The sequence below is a fragment of the Salmo salar genome, chromosome 09 (genome assembly GCF_965601325.2).
Source record: "Salmo salar chromosome 09, fSalSal1, whole genome shotgun sequence".
Taxonomy (NCBI): Eukaryota; Metazoa; Chordata; class Actinopteri; order Salmoniformes; family Salmonidae; genus Salmo; species Salmo salar.
Genome location: NC_138299.1, coordinates 71,738,125 through 71,750,374, shown reverse-complemented (window position 1 = coordinate 71,750,374; position 12,250 = coordinate 71,738,125). Strand labels below are relative to the sequence as shown.

Here is a 12,250-nt window from a genome sequence, read left to right as displayed (position 1 = left end):
GGTAGCAACAGCCATGCATATGCAAAGTCACTTATACATGAACATGAGTGTATGCAAGGCTCCACACTGCCTTTCAGACACACTTGATAAATACTTGCGTACACACACCGACACACACACTTAGGCACAGACTCAGGTAGGGCAGCCGTCAGGTGCCCTGGGCGGTTTGCCGCCTGGTTAGTATGAAAAGATTATTTTCCCCCTAAAAGGTGCACCACTAAATGAGTGAGATTGTTTTGGGCAGGGAACTGCTGTAAAGGGGGATATGATCAGATGGGGCCTGACAGTCTAAAGCAGCTGCCAAATTGAAACCATTTATCAAAATCTGACGTCTGAGATCCAGTCACCAAAAAAGTAGTTTATTTGTAAATTGGTACTAATAGTGAGCATATATTGTCTGGCCCCTTTGATGCCCTGATTTCTGGTGGAGGGAGAATGTCCCCATCAGCCGTTATATATTTATTTATTCAAAAGAAAACTCAATATGCAAATAGATTTTCTTCCGTCTTCCATCCAGCTGCGAGCTTTCCCGACATTTTAGACAGAATGAAATAGCAACAAGAGTAACACCTTAAAGCTTGCCATTCGTGAAGTACCTCATTGCTCTCACCCAATGTGACTTGTCAGGATAGACTCACAATATCAATCGGGAACAGTTAGGTTGACATTTCATCCCTTTGTTATCCTCTATCCTTTCCTTTTCTTGTAGGACAGAAAGGTTGGCCAGGAGCGATAGTAGAATGTTTGTCTCTTAGGCAGGGAGCATAGCTCCTCTAAGCTACATCCAGAGGCTATAGACACCAAACCCTGCTATTGGAACCAATTAAAGTCAAATGTAATTATTTATTTTTAACAGGAAGAAACAGAGCAAGTCTAGAATGGTGGGAATAAGAGGTATTCCATGTAAATATTGATAGGGGGGAAACACTAAGATAGGAAAACACTGGCCGTTGTTCCTCTGGGCTCCTTTGGTTTTGGTGTTTTCCTTTGTAGGCGAGAAACCCCTGTTGAGTGATTTCATTAGGAGGTTGGCAACCACACTTCTCCAACAAGCCGGTGTCAGAGCTGGAACCCTAGCTCCAGTGATGGACAGACAGACCAGACCGGGGCTAAAGCATGGCCAACTGGTCACTGATGACCTCGGAGGCTGGGGCTGGATCAGGTTCTCCTCTAATTTCATTTCCAGTCTGCCTTGGCTGCAAGCGGACACTTCCCTGTCCAGATCTATGGAGGATATGTGAAACGAGTTCAAGCTCTAGCCTCCCCTCATTGCTCAGCATGGGAGGCACTCCGTTCCAGGACCTTTGCGGTAGAAGACCCAGACCCATTCCCAGGTCACGGCAAGTTTAACGGCCTATGAATCCTCTTAAATAGACACCTGGATGGTGATGCATTCCTTACATGTGGAGGGCCTATTTTCCTAAGATACGGCCACACGGGAGGCCTGTTTTGATACAGAGCAGACAAACAAATGGAGACAGAGCTAAAAAGCAAACCGAGGTGAAGAGTTTGCCGTCTTATCGGCCAAAATGTGTTAACAGCAACAACAAAAAATTGGTTCATATGAGGTATCATATGTTCAAGGAGAATAGATGTGTTTTCCACCTGTTTGGCCATTACATTGAAATTAACTGCTAGGGTTAGGGGACAATTGTATTTGAACGCAATTGTTAGTGCGAGGATGGAATAAACGCCTGCATACCCTGTAGCTTTTCAGCACCTGAGCTGTGTGTGCACACCCCTGATCTAGATGATGTACTTGAAGAGATCAGTGTGGTGGAATGATGTGGAAGCTGTGGCTAGCCATAGCTTTTCCTGTGTGTTGTAGCTAGGTGGTATGCAGAGCCAGGCTAGGGGGGATTTATCATTGTTAAGGGACCTGTCGAATGGCTTCTTCTCCCGGGTCAGCTGATCTCTTCTCTCCGGGCACCTCTGGATCCAGGGAGCCATCCTCCCATAATTGAGCCCGTGGAAAGCAATGGAAGAAAAAAAGAAAGTGGAATATGTCTGGAGACAGACACAAGGAGGACTGGGGCGTTGGGGGCCAGGGCCAGGGTCTGGGGCTCAGGAGGGTTGGCTTAGGTGAGGTGGGTAAAAGAGAAACGCTGTTCAACTATAAGACGTATGATGAAGGTGCATTCCATAACATTTCCACATGAAAATAGCACTTATTAAAGTACCGTATATCTGTAATAGTAAAGAAATTAAATTCCTTCGAGAGAAGTACCTTTTCTTACCTTGTCACTAAAATGTTAAAAAATACCTCACCATTAAAACATTTACAGACAAGGAGAAGTGAAATAGACAGGGTTTCCAGTCGATAGGTAATTAATTGTAATTTTAACTTATCAATGTTCTCAAATTCAACAAATCAATTGGAGAGAAACAATCCTCATATAAAATGACCTGCATTTTTCAACTCATGAATCAAATTGGAATTCATTTCCTCAATCGACCTGACTTGAAGATGACGCCAGCCAGTTCAGGATAGAGGGATTCTATAATTCCTGCTCTTTCGTATCGCTCTCCTTGTGAGTTATTCCACCTGGAGCTCTGAAGTACCCTAAAGAGACATCCACTCTCTAGATGTGTGGTCTGTCGCTCCAGAATACTGGATGTGCCCTTCCCTCTTGGCCCTGAGACAGACGAGAGGAGAGCATGGTGGATGAAATGGTTTCCCCCTCTGTCTGAGGTCGTAAAAGAGACATATACTAGCTAAAACCTGTTTTTCCCCAAGTCTAAGTCATCAGTGTAGAGGTTTCCAGGATAGAGGCTGGGAACAGACCCATCCTACTCTCACAGAGGGAGGGAGTCTCTTGTTGGGCCAACTTCTTATCCCTCACTGGCAGTAGACCCACTGAGGATGAAGGAGAGAACACTGCTTTCCCTCCCTCCTGCCCCCCCCTCTCCTGTCTGTCTGTCTGTCTGTCTGTCTGTCTGTCTGTCTGTCTGTCTGTCTGTCTGTCTGTCTGTCTGTCTGTCTGTCTGTCTGTCTGTCTGTCTGTCTGTCTGTCTGTCTGTCTGTCTGTCTGTCTGTCTGTCTGTCTGTCTGTCGGTCTGTCTGTCTGTCTGTGTCTGTCTGTCTCTCTGTCTCTGTCTCTGTCTCTGTCTGTCTCTGTCTCTGTCTGTCTCTCTCTGTCTGTCTCTCTGTCTCTGTCTCTGTCTGTCTCTCTCTGTCTGTCTCTCTGTCTCTGTCTCTGTCTGTCTCTCTCTGTCTGTCTCTCTGTCTCTGTCTCTGTCTCTCTCTCTGTCTGTCTCTGTCTGTCTCTCTCTGTCTGTCTCTCTGTCTCTCTCTCTGTCTGTCTCTCTCTGTCTGGCTCTGTCTCTCTCTCTGTCTGTCGCTCTCTGTCTGTCTCTCTCTCTATGTCTGTCTGTCTCTCTCTCTATGTCTGTCTGTCTCTCTGTCTCTCTCTCTATGTCTGTCTGTCTCTCGGTCTCTCTATGTCTGTCTGTCTGTCTGTCTGTCTGTCTCTCTCTCTCTCTCTCTCTCTCTCTTTGTCTGTCTCTCTCTTTGTGTCTGTGCAAAGTGCTTGCTTGCATGTGAGAGTGTGTTTTCTGGATGCTGAGAGTACACCATAACAGACTGTACGTTACTCCTCCATGGTTAGAATTCAGTGTAAAACATGTTATTGTTTTATTATTATTCTTATCCCAGAGTATTCAGTGCAATTTCATGCAATTTTCACTTTCAGTGAATCTATCAACCCTTGCATATTCCATGTTTTATGTTTATTCATATTGCAAATGGGTAATTGCAAAAATCAAGATATTACCTTTATATTTAATTCAAGTGACACTCACTTTATACGAGCACTAAACCAGCATTTAACACACCATGGACACTTCCATAGTATCTTCATCCGCCCAATCTCTCTGTTCATTGGCTGAGGTGATTATTGAATGAGCCGACATGCTGCTTCAAACCCTCCATCCCTCTTTCCCTCCGTCCATCTCTGAGAGGAAGTGCAGAGCAGCCTGAACCCCCCCCCCCCCCCCCCCCCCCCCACCAGAGGTGTGGGCCAGTGATAAGAGATTATGATGATAACTGGGAGATAGTGCATTACCGTATTGATTGTGTTAAAACACCCGCGCTCTGATTGCCGGCACTTGGGCTGACAGGAATCCAATGGCGCTGTCTCTCCGCGCCGCTAAAAGGAGGAGTGTGTGTGTGTGTGTATGTGTGTATATGTGGTATGATTCACGGCAAGGCAGTGCCATACCCATATCTCACCTCCACACACACACATGCATCACACCCCCACCCCAACAGTTACAGTACCACAAGGCCCAGGCATAGATAACCCTCGCTGTTATGTCGCAAAGTGCTGGGATGCATTTCCAAAGGTCCAAGTCAAGGTTCTCAGAACAGACGGCCTGTTCATAGTTGGTTATCGAATGGTTGTTATTGTTTAGAGCAGCATTACTTATTCTACCACAATACTCTGGAACAGGGTATCCCAAACGCGGTCCTGCCCCCCCCCCCCCCCCCCCCCCCCCCCCCAGCTGATTTTGCCCTAGCACTACACAGCTGACTAATAATTAAAGCTTGATGATGAGCTGGTTATTTGAATCAGCTGTGTAGTGCTGGGGTGGGGGGGGGGGGGCTGGGGGGGTGTCCTCCGGAGAAGTTTGGGAATCCCTGCTCCGGAGAATGTACTCCGAAGAGTATTTGAGAGATTCTGGTTAGTTAGGGCAGTTGTTATGATGAGAGAATGGCCACACACTTCAAACAATTGAACACACAAAAACACACACAAACAGAGTAGCACCAGCAAGCAGTAAGGCCTCGAAGGCGTCATTAACTTGAGAAAGGCTGTCGTGTTTGTCATTGCCTAATGAAAATACAAGAAGAGACGATCGACTGTGGCAAACATACACACACACACACACCAGTGTGTAGAGGCAGGAGTGTGGGCGTGCGAATGTTTGTGAGTGCATGTGCTTGTGTGTATGTGTTTGTATATTGCTGCGTGTGTAAGTGTTTGCGTATGTGTATGTTTGTGTATGTGTGTGTCCGTGCGTATTTGTATGTGTTTGAGGCGGCAGGGCGGGAAGGGGTTGCCAAAGTTCCCTATGGCAGGCAGGGTGTTGCAGCCGCCAAGCCTCAGAGACATTAACTAACTTCTGTTTTATAATGGAGATTAATGAAGCGAGCGCATGCCAGAGGGGAGGAGAGAGGATGAGAGGGGATAGGATGAGAGGAGAGGAGGAGAGGAGGGGTCTGAGACACTCCTCACAGGGGTGGATATGTTGGCAGTGCCAGGGTGTGACAGATTGTGCCCTCTCTCAGTGGATAGGGGTTTGGGCGTAGGGACTAGGGGTGGGATCGAGAGTGACGGGAGCTATATTGCTTGGTTGCAGTGGGGGTAGCGGTGTGTGTGGGTCTGTGTGACTTTGTGCCTGCAGGATAGCTGTGGGGTCAGTAGGAGTGTGGGGGTAGGCAGGTGGGTCGGCATGCCCACTAAGGAGAGGCACAGAGGAAGGGCACACTGGCACGGTGGATCTCAGATAGATGTGAAACATAATTTGATCACTCTTTTGTTGATGCGAGTTTTCCTGTAAATGCAAACTTTTGTGTTTTTTAGGTTTAAAAAGGCTTCTAAAGTTTGTCATTTAAATTTTTTGCCCTTGTGAAAAATGTATCAAGCCCTACAAAAAATGTCCATAATTTATAATCCACATAACGATATACCTTTCCTGTTGCTGCAGGATTATTTTGTGCTGTAACAAGCTGGCTCAAATTAAGATCGTACGTCTGTAAACACGCACAAACGCCCAGACATACACACACCCATACACACACACACACACACACACGCACACACACACACACACACACACACACACACACACACACACACACACACACACACACACACACACACACACACACACACACACACACACACACACACACACACACAAACACACCAATACACACACACACACACACACATGCTCTTTCTAAAAATAAATGTGAACATGGTAAAAAAAAACTAAACCAATATGTTAATAAAACAAGGGAATCTAATTTCCTTTCAAGCATATATTCAGGAGAGAATACATGAAGTTAAGAAAAACGCACACACCCCTTCCTCACTGTAACTCAACTCAGTACGCTTGCCCATCTGGGCAGATGGTTTTTCCTCAGGCTGATTCGACTGAATCATTTTTCCTGAGGTCATATTTTGTCGTGGGAAATGGGGGACAGAAAAGAAAGAGCGTCCTCGTGCACTCTTTCCCTGTCAAACACTGAACACAGGGCCAACAGTGAGGGAATAGTTAAATGATTAAACGATAAGAAAAAAAGTTTTTCCCAGATACATGTTCACCACAGCACTGCACATTTCCTTTGACAGCGTTTCGGTCAAGTTCAACTTTTTTTTTTTTTTTTTTTTACAACACAAGGAAAAGTCTAGATGTGTTGTAGGAACCAATCATGCTACAGAAAAGCAGACAGAGGCCCCTCCTCGTTGTAATACCCCAGAGACCTCCAGCAGAGGCTCCCACAACACCAGCTCTCATCCACAGAGCCCTGGAAACAACAACCAACCCAGCCCTCCCGACCTCACTCACTCCTCTTCTCTGTCCTCTTCACTTCACATCTCCTTTCCACTCTCACGTTATGACGTCCCATCCCCCTCTCCTCTCCTCTCCTCTCCTCTCCTCTCCTCTCCTCTCCTCTCCTCTCCTCTCCTCTCCTCTCCTCTCCTCTCCTCTCCTCTCCTCTCCTCTCCTCTCCTCTCCTCTCCTCTCCTCTCCTCTCCTCTCTCATTCCTCCAGTGAAAAGGCACAGGACCTTGTGTGAATGTGTGAGTGTTTGTCCCCCAATTTAGCCCCGGCGATTGTCAGCGACGCCTCCTCCGGCAGACCCTATTTATCTATTTATCAGGCCTGTTATTGTTATTAAGAGCCATCGCCACGGCGACCCACTGGGCTGCCGGGGAGAGATTGGACACTTCCTCCTCTGGGTGGTGGGAAAACAGCCCGGGGGCAATGGAGGAGGTGGGGATGGAGGGATGATGGTGGGAGAGAGAGCAGGAGGGAGGGGTGAATTAGGCAGGGGAAATTCAATAAACAGATGCAATGTGGCTCTAATAAGCTGGGGTCTGAAGTGGCGGATCGGAAGCACTGAAGGCGGTCTGAAAGTGTTAATGGGTTCCCACCACCTCAGGCTTCTTCCTTCCCCCTTCCCCCACTCCCTCCAGGGTACATCGGCAGCCATTTTGATTAGAGGCCTGGTAATGATGCCCTCTGATCATGACAATTTGTTACTATGTGGTGCCGTGACAAAATGTGTGCTCTAACAAAAAAAAAACCTGCAAGCAGAGACATTAGAGGTTGAGAAGGGAGTGGTTGGGCCCAATACTTGAGACGTCTAAGTGCTGACTGGGTGAGTGTGTGTGTGTGTGTGAGAGAATGGGAGAGGGGAAATGAGATGCAGACAGCTGCTTTCTCTGGGCTGTTTATCACACATAGGCCTTGCCATTAAAGCTAATCTCTGATTTGTACTCTGTAAAACAATGATTACATTTGAATGCTTTCCCCATTTTACGACCCCAACTCCCAAAATCCAGGTCCGACTCTTTCAGCAACCTATTTATAACTTTCAAACAGAGCCACAGTACAATGGAATGATTTACACTCACAAAACCAAAACATCCCAGATTGTTTTACCGCTTACGTGTTTTAGGTTTTAATGTTCTAGGTTTATACGAGCAGTAAAATGTTTCTTCAGATTTTTACTATCAACCATCAACAAGTTCCAGGATTCTGAAATTGTAATGAGTGTGGAATCTTTCATGTAACTCGGTATCATACTATGTTTTTATTCAAATTAATTGTAGTATACAGTAACATGTGATGTGATGTCATTTCAGGAAGTGCTGTTAAAGCGATCAGCAGACTTAGTAGAAGCCCTGTACGGAATGCCCCACAATAACCAGGTATGTAATCATATAGATTTTTATTGGCTCTCATCCTTTTAAACATACCCCTGGCATTTATTTAAGTTTTTCCTTTTTTGCGACTCTAAAACGCGTTAAGCGTTTTTATTTTCTTTGATTAATCACAGATTAAATTAACATCCCATTTTATATTTCAAGAACAGCCAGGTCACAAGGACCTGGGAGGCCAGGATAACTACCTATGTAGTGTCTAGATGGCAGAAGTAGGCTAAATGTACTGACTAAGAGGAAATAAAGAGTAACATGGCCCAAATAAAATATATGATCAGGTTCATTTCTGGTCAAAAAAAATACTCAACACTACACATAAAATCTCTAAACTCACAAATCTCTCCACCTTCCCCCTCTCCCTGTCCCTCCTTCCCATCAGGAGATCATTCTGAAGCGGGCAGCTGACCTGACCGAGGCCCTGTACAGCGTCCCCCGCAGCCACAACCAGCTGCCTTCGCTCAGCGGCTCGGCCGCTCACTCCGGCATGATGGGAGTCAACTCCTTCAGCAGCCAGCTGGCCGTCAACATCTCCGAGGCCTCGCAGGGGGACCAGGGTGAGTGTCACAACCCCCCACTATGACCCCTCACTCCACGACCCTCACCCTTCACCCTCTAATCTTCTCACACCTTCTCTGTGTATTGGTGTCCCCTGTAGATATGCTCGTCCTATGTTTCTCTTTAATATAAGCTTCATGGCTATCCTTTAGCAATACTTTAGCTGCTTTTAGCAGCCATATACACCAGGTGTGGCCATTTGTGCGTATATACGCTCAGTGAAATGTGTGTATGCCTTTGTATGTATCTCTCTGTGTGTTTTTTTGTATGTATCCCTCTGTGAGTGTGTGAGCGTGGACGTGTTTAACTATACTTGTTGGGACCAACAGGGGACATTTTGTTAGTCCCCACATGCAAGGTCAAATGCTATTTCTAGGGGGTTTAGGGTAAGGGTTTGAATTAGTGTTAGGTTTAGAATTAGGTTAAGGTTTAGGGGAGAGTGAAAATAGGATTCTGAATGGGACTGAATTGTGTGTTCCCACAAGGATAGTTATACAACACTGTGTGTGTGTGTGTGTGTGTGCGGTAGAGAAAGGCTGTGTGTGTGTGGTAGAGAAGGGGTGTATGAGAAGGGGAGGTGCTAATGAGTTAAAAAATGCAGACGAAGTGGCATGAATAAAACAACCAGAGTTTAGACACTGAAGACAGCAGCTCGGTCAAGATTTCAGGGAGCAGAGTGTGAGTGTGTGTCTCTTTTTTCAGTGCATGCTTGACACCATTGTTGCAAGTGTGAATTCACTATTTATACAATTCCAAAAATGTGTAAGCATGTTATGATGCATATATTATAATGCAAAGCCCTCCACACACGCAGGCATGTATGCATTCATGCACACAAACACACACACACACACACACACACACACGCCACTATCCTAGAGAGGGCTGTTTCCTTTGACAAAGCAGCTCTGTGACTGATGCACAGTAAATAGGTCTGAACGTGTGATGAACAGACTGGCTCACGTCGGACCTGAGGATACAGGCAGAAAGAGGAAATGCGAGAGATATCTTGAGCTGTTTTCTCTCCCCTGACACCTCAAGCGTAGTTCCTCCCTTCCTCCCGCCCTCCCCTTGTCTGCTTTTCACATCAACCTACGAGCGAACACCTACAGTAATCTATGAAGTCATGGGAACAGGACTGCAGCCATCGTGAAAATACAGAATTTCATAGTGTGTGTCCATAATCATTGGAACATTACAACCCAGAATCAGACTTTTTCCCACCTACTGTAACGCCTCTTTGTGCTCCTAGAAATGACATACTATGATTAAAATATTAATATAGAGGGTGGCTCATACGCCAAGCTTTATGAAAGGAACGAGCTATGCAATTTACTGAAACAATTCCAGACGAGCGTTATGGATCTGCTTTACATCACGTTGTGTGCAAAAATGGATTATATCATTCCTCCTCTGGCATTTGTCTTCAAACTTGCATCCACTCCACTTGTTTTACTTCACGTTGACAGTTTCCTCTGGAGCGAGTAGGGGTACTACCCGGCCCTTGTGGCGAGTCTCGGTCTCGTTGACCTCCAGAGTCTGTCCGCGATAGCTGGATAGGGTTACTGACTGCTCCCCCTAGGCTAGGCCTGTCCTTCATCTCTCCCCCCAACAGTGGAGTGGAGTTGCCTTAACTCTCTCTCTCCCCCCTCTACCACCCCCAGCCCGGAGTTGATTGGCCCTCATCTAGGATGTATTGAATACCCGTTCTCCCTTCGTTATAGCCCTCTTGCCTTCACGAGGCACTAGGGCTCCTACCCATCTGGGGGCTTAGAGACCAGAGAGAAAGGCACAGTGTGCTCTCACTTCCTCTCCATACTTCTTTCCTTCTCTCTCTCTCTCTCTCTCTCTCTCTCTCCCTTTCCCTTCCCTTTCTCTCCCTCACTCTTCTTCTCTTTTCTCTCTTTCTCTCTTCCCACTTCCTGGTTTGAGCCAACGCAATTCCCAGCAGGAGAGCAATTGATGGAGCGCTACCCTGGGATCAGGAAGAGTGCAGGCAATGGGAAACACATGTCAGGAACAACAGTGCAGGGAGCGGCAGCAGGGACAATCCCTTTCAAAAGCCACACCGTGTCCGATTCAACTCTTCAATTCATTGGGGAAACATGAAAACTTCACACTATGGTTCCATTTTGAAAGGCCCTACTCTTACCAAATCGAATGATCACTTTTGACATAATATTTATTAACCCTTGTTCTGATTTGAAGTGTAAAGGGAATTGTGCTCAAACAAGTAAGGGAGAGGGGAAATGCTGCCTCAGGTGGTTTTAGTTCTGGAGGTGAGCAATGCAAATCTGAATACTCAATATTAGAATCGTAAAAATCAGGTCCATGCTTTTGGAGTTAGTCAATGGAATACAAATGTGATGTTGTTCAAATTGCACTGTGCTGATGCCATTGGATTAACTATAGCATTTTCTCCTTTCGTCCAGGTTACTCCCGTAACTCCAACAGCGTATCGCCCCGTGGCTACGTCCCCAGCTCCACGCCCCAGCAGTCCAACTATAACACCATCACATCCACCATGAACGGCTACGGAGCGGGCATGACCAACCTGGGGGTGCCAGGCTCACCCAGCTTCCTCAACGGCTCCGCTGCCAACTCCCCCTACGCAAGTAAGTACAGCCTTATTTGGTCTCAATGATCATTAATATATCTGATTGCATCTCAATGCGTCAGGTCTCAAGGCATGTCACATTCCGTGGAGGGGGGGGTGTCATTTGGGTAGTTATATATGTGGTGGGATAGCAACACACGGTTTCATTAGGACAGTAGTACTCTGATTCAGTCCAGGAGGGATGCAGTGACTGCTAGTTATCTCCTACTTCCTGTTTACACAGTGATTGGCTCAGACCTGGGGCACCAAGTGTGTTGTCTGGCACCAATTTAGTATTGATCAATTCAGTAGAGGCAAAGAAACAGAACATTCCTGCGTCCACTGCCATTCTGGAGGACTGGTGTTGAGGACACCTGCTGTAAGATCTGCATTGGAATTCCTCACACACACATCGCGTAGATGACATCACAGGGATTCCTCCTCTCTCCCTCAGTGCTAGAACCCTTCGGTGTCTCTGTCCCTGATCCTTCCTTCTAATTAACATGCTTAGAGTCACGATTCCACTCTGAGGTTACAGGTGTTTTAGAACTCTGATTGTCACCCACTGTGACTTTTTGAATTGCTTATTGTTTCGGCTACAGCATCAAAGATTAAAGTCTCCCAGAGACATGTTTAGAGCATGGCAGACAAAACAATGCCAGCGTCTCAGTGGTTGTAGATTCGGGATACTAAACTGAAAGTAGGTTTTGTTCTGGCATTTGATGTGGAAGGTTATGTGTTGTCTACTGAAAAGAAAGGTTTGGGTTTGTCTGTCTGTACCATGCATTGTAAAAGTCTTCATCTGCTTTGCCTATACCTTGTTCCATCTCCTTCATTACTTACCGCTACTAACATTCTAACACCCTCATAGTATCATTCATGCTTTGGGTCAAACCCATTAAGTTGGATTAGTAACAAAAAATCTCAACTGTGATGTTACAGAGCAAGTATAAGTCAATAGTTCAAGGCAGATGAAACAAAATCACTATTCACATGTAGGGATGCACATAGTTTGCATTTTGCCATCCATTTTAGAGTTCCGTTTAGAATTTGTGAGATATGGGACTATAAGCTGCTTCAGGGGTTCATACTTTACTGGAATCATATTTATTTTGGTAAAATATGCAATAACTACAGAGAC

The 12,250-nt window shown here is 46.0% G+C and overlaps 1 protein-coding gene across 8 annotated transcripts in view; it reads left to right on the top strand.

The window, feature by feature from the left end:
* Positions 1-12,250, top strand: part of LOC106611650 (transcription factor COE3) — a 96,983-nt gene that overhangs the window by 80,592 nt on the left and 4,141 nt on the right. For all 8 annotated transcript variants that reach the window (XM_014212078.3, XM_014212084.3, XM_014212077.3 and 5 more), the window contains exons 12-14: positions 7,881-7,946; positions 8,338-8,512; positions 10,946-11,128. In XM_014212078.3, coding sequence (XP_014067553.1) covers positions 7,881-7,946; positions 8,338-8,512; positions 10,946-11,128 — 424 coding nt within the window. The remainder of the gene's footprint in view (positions 1-7,880; positions 7,947-8,337; positions 8,513-10,945; positions 11,129-12,250) is intronic.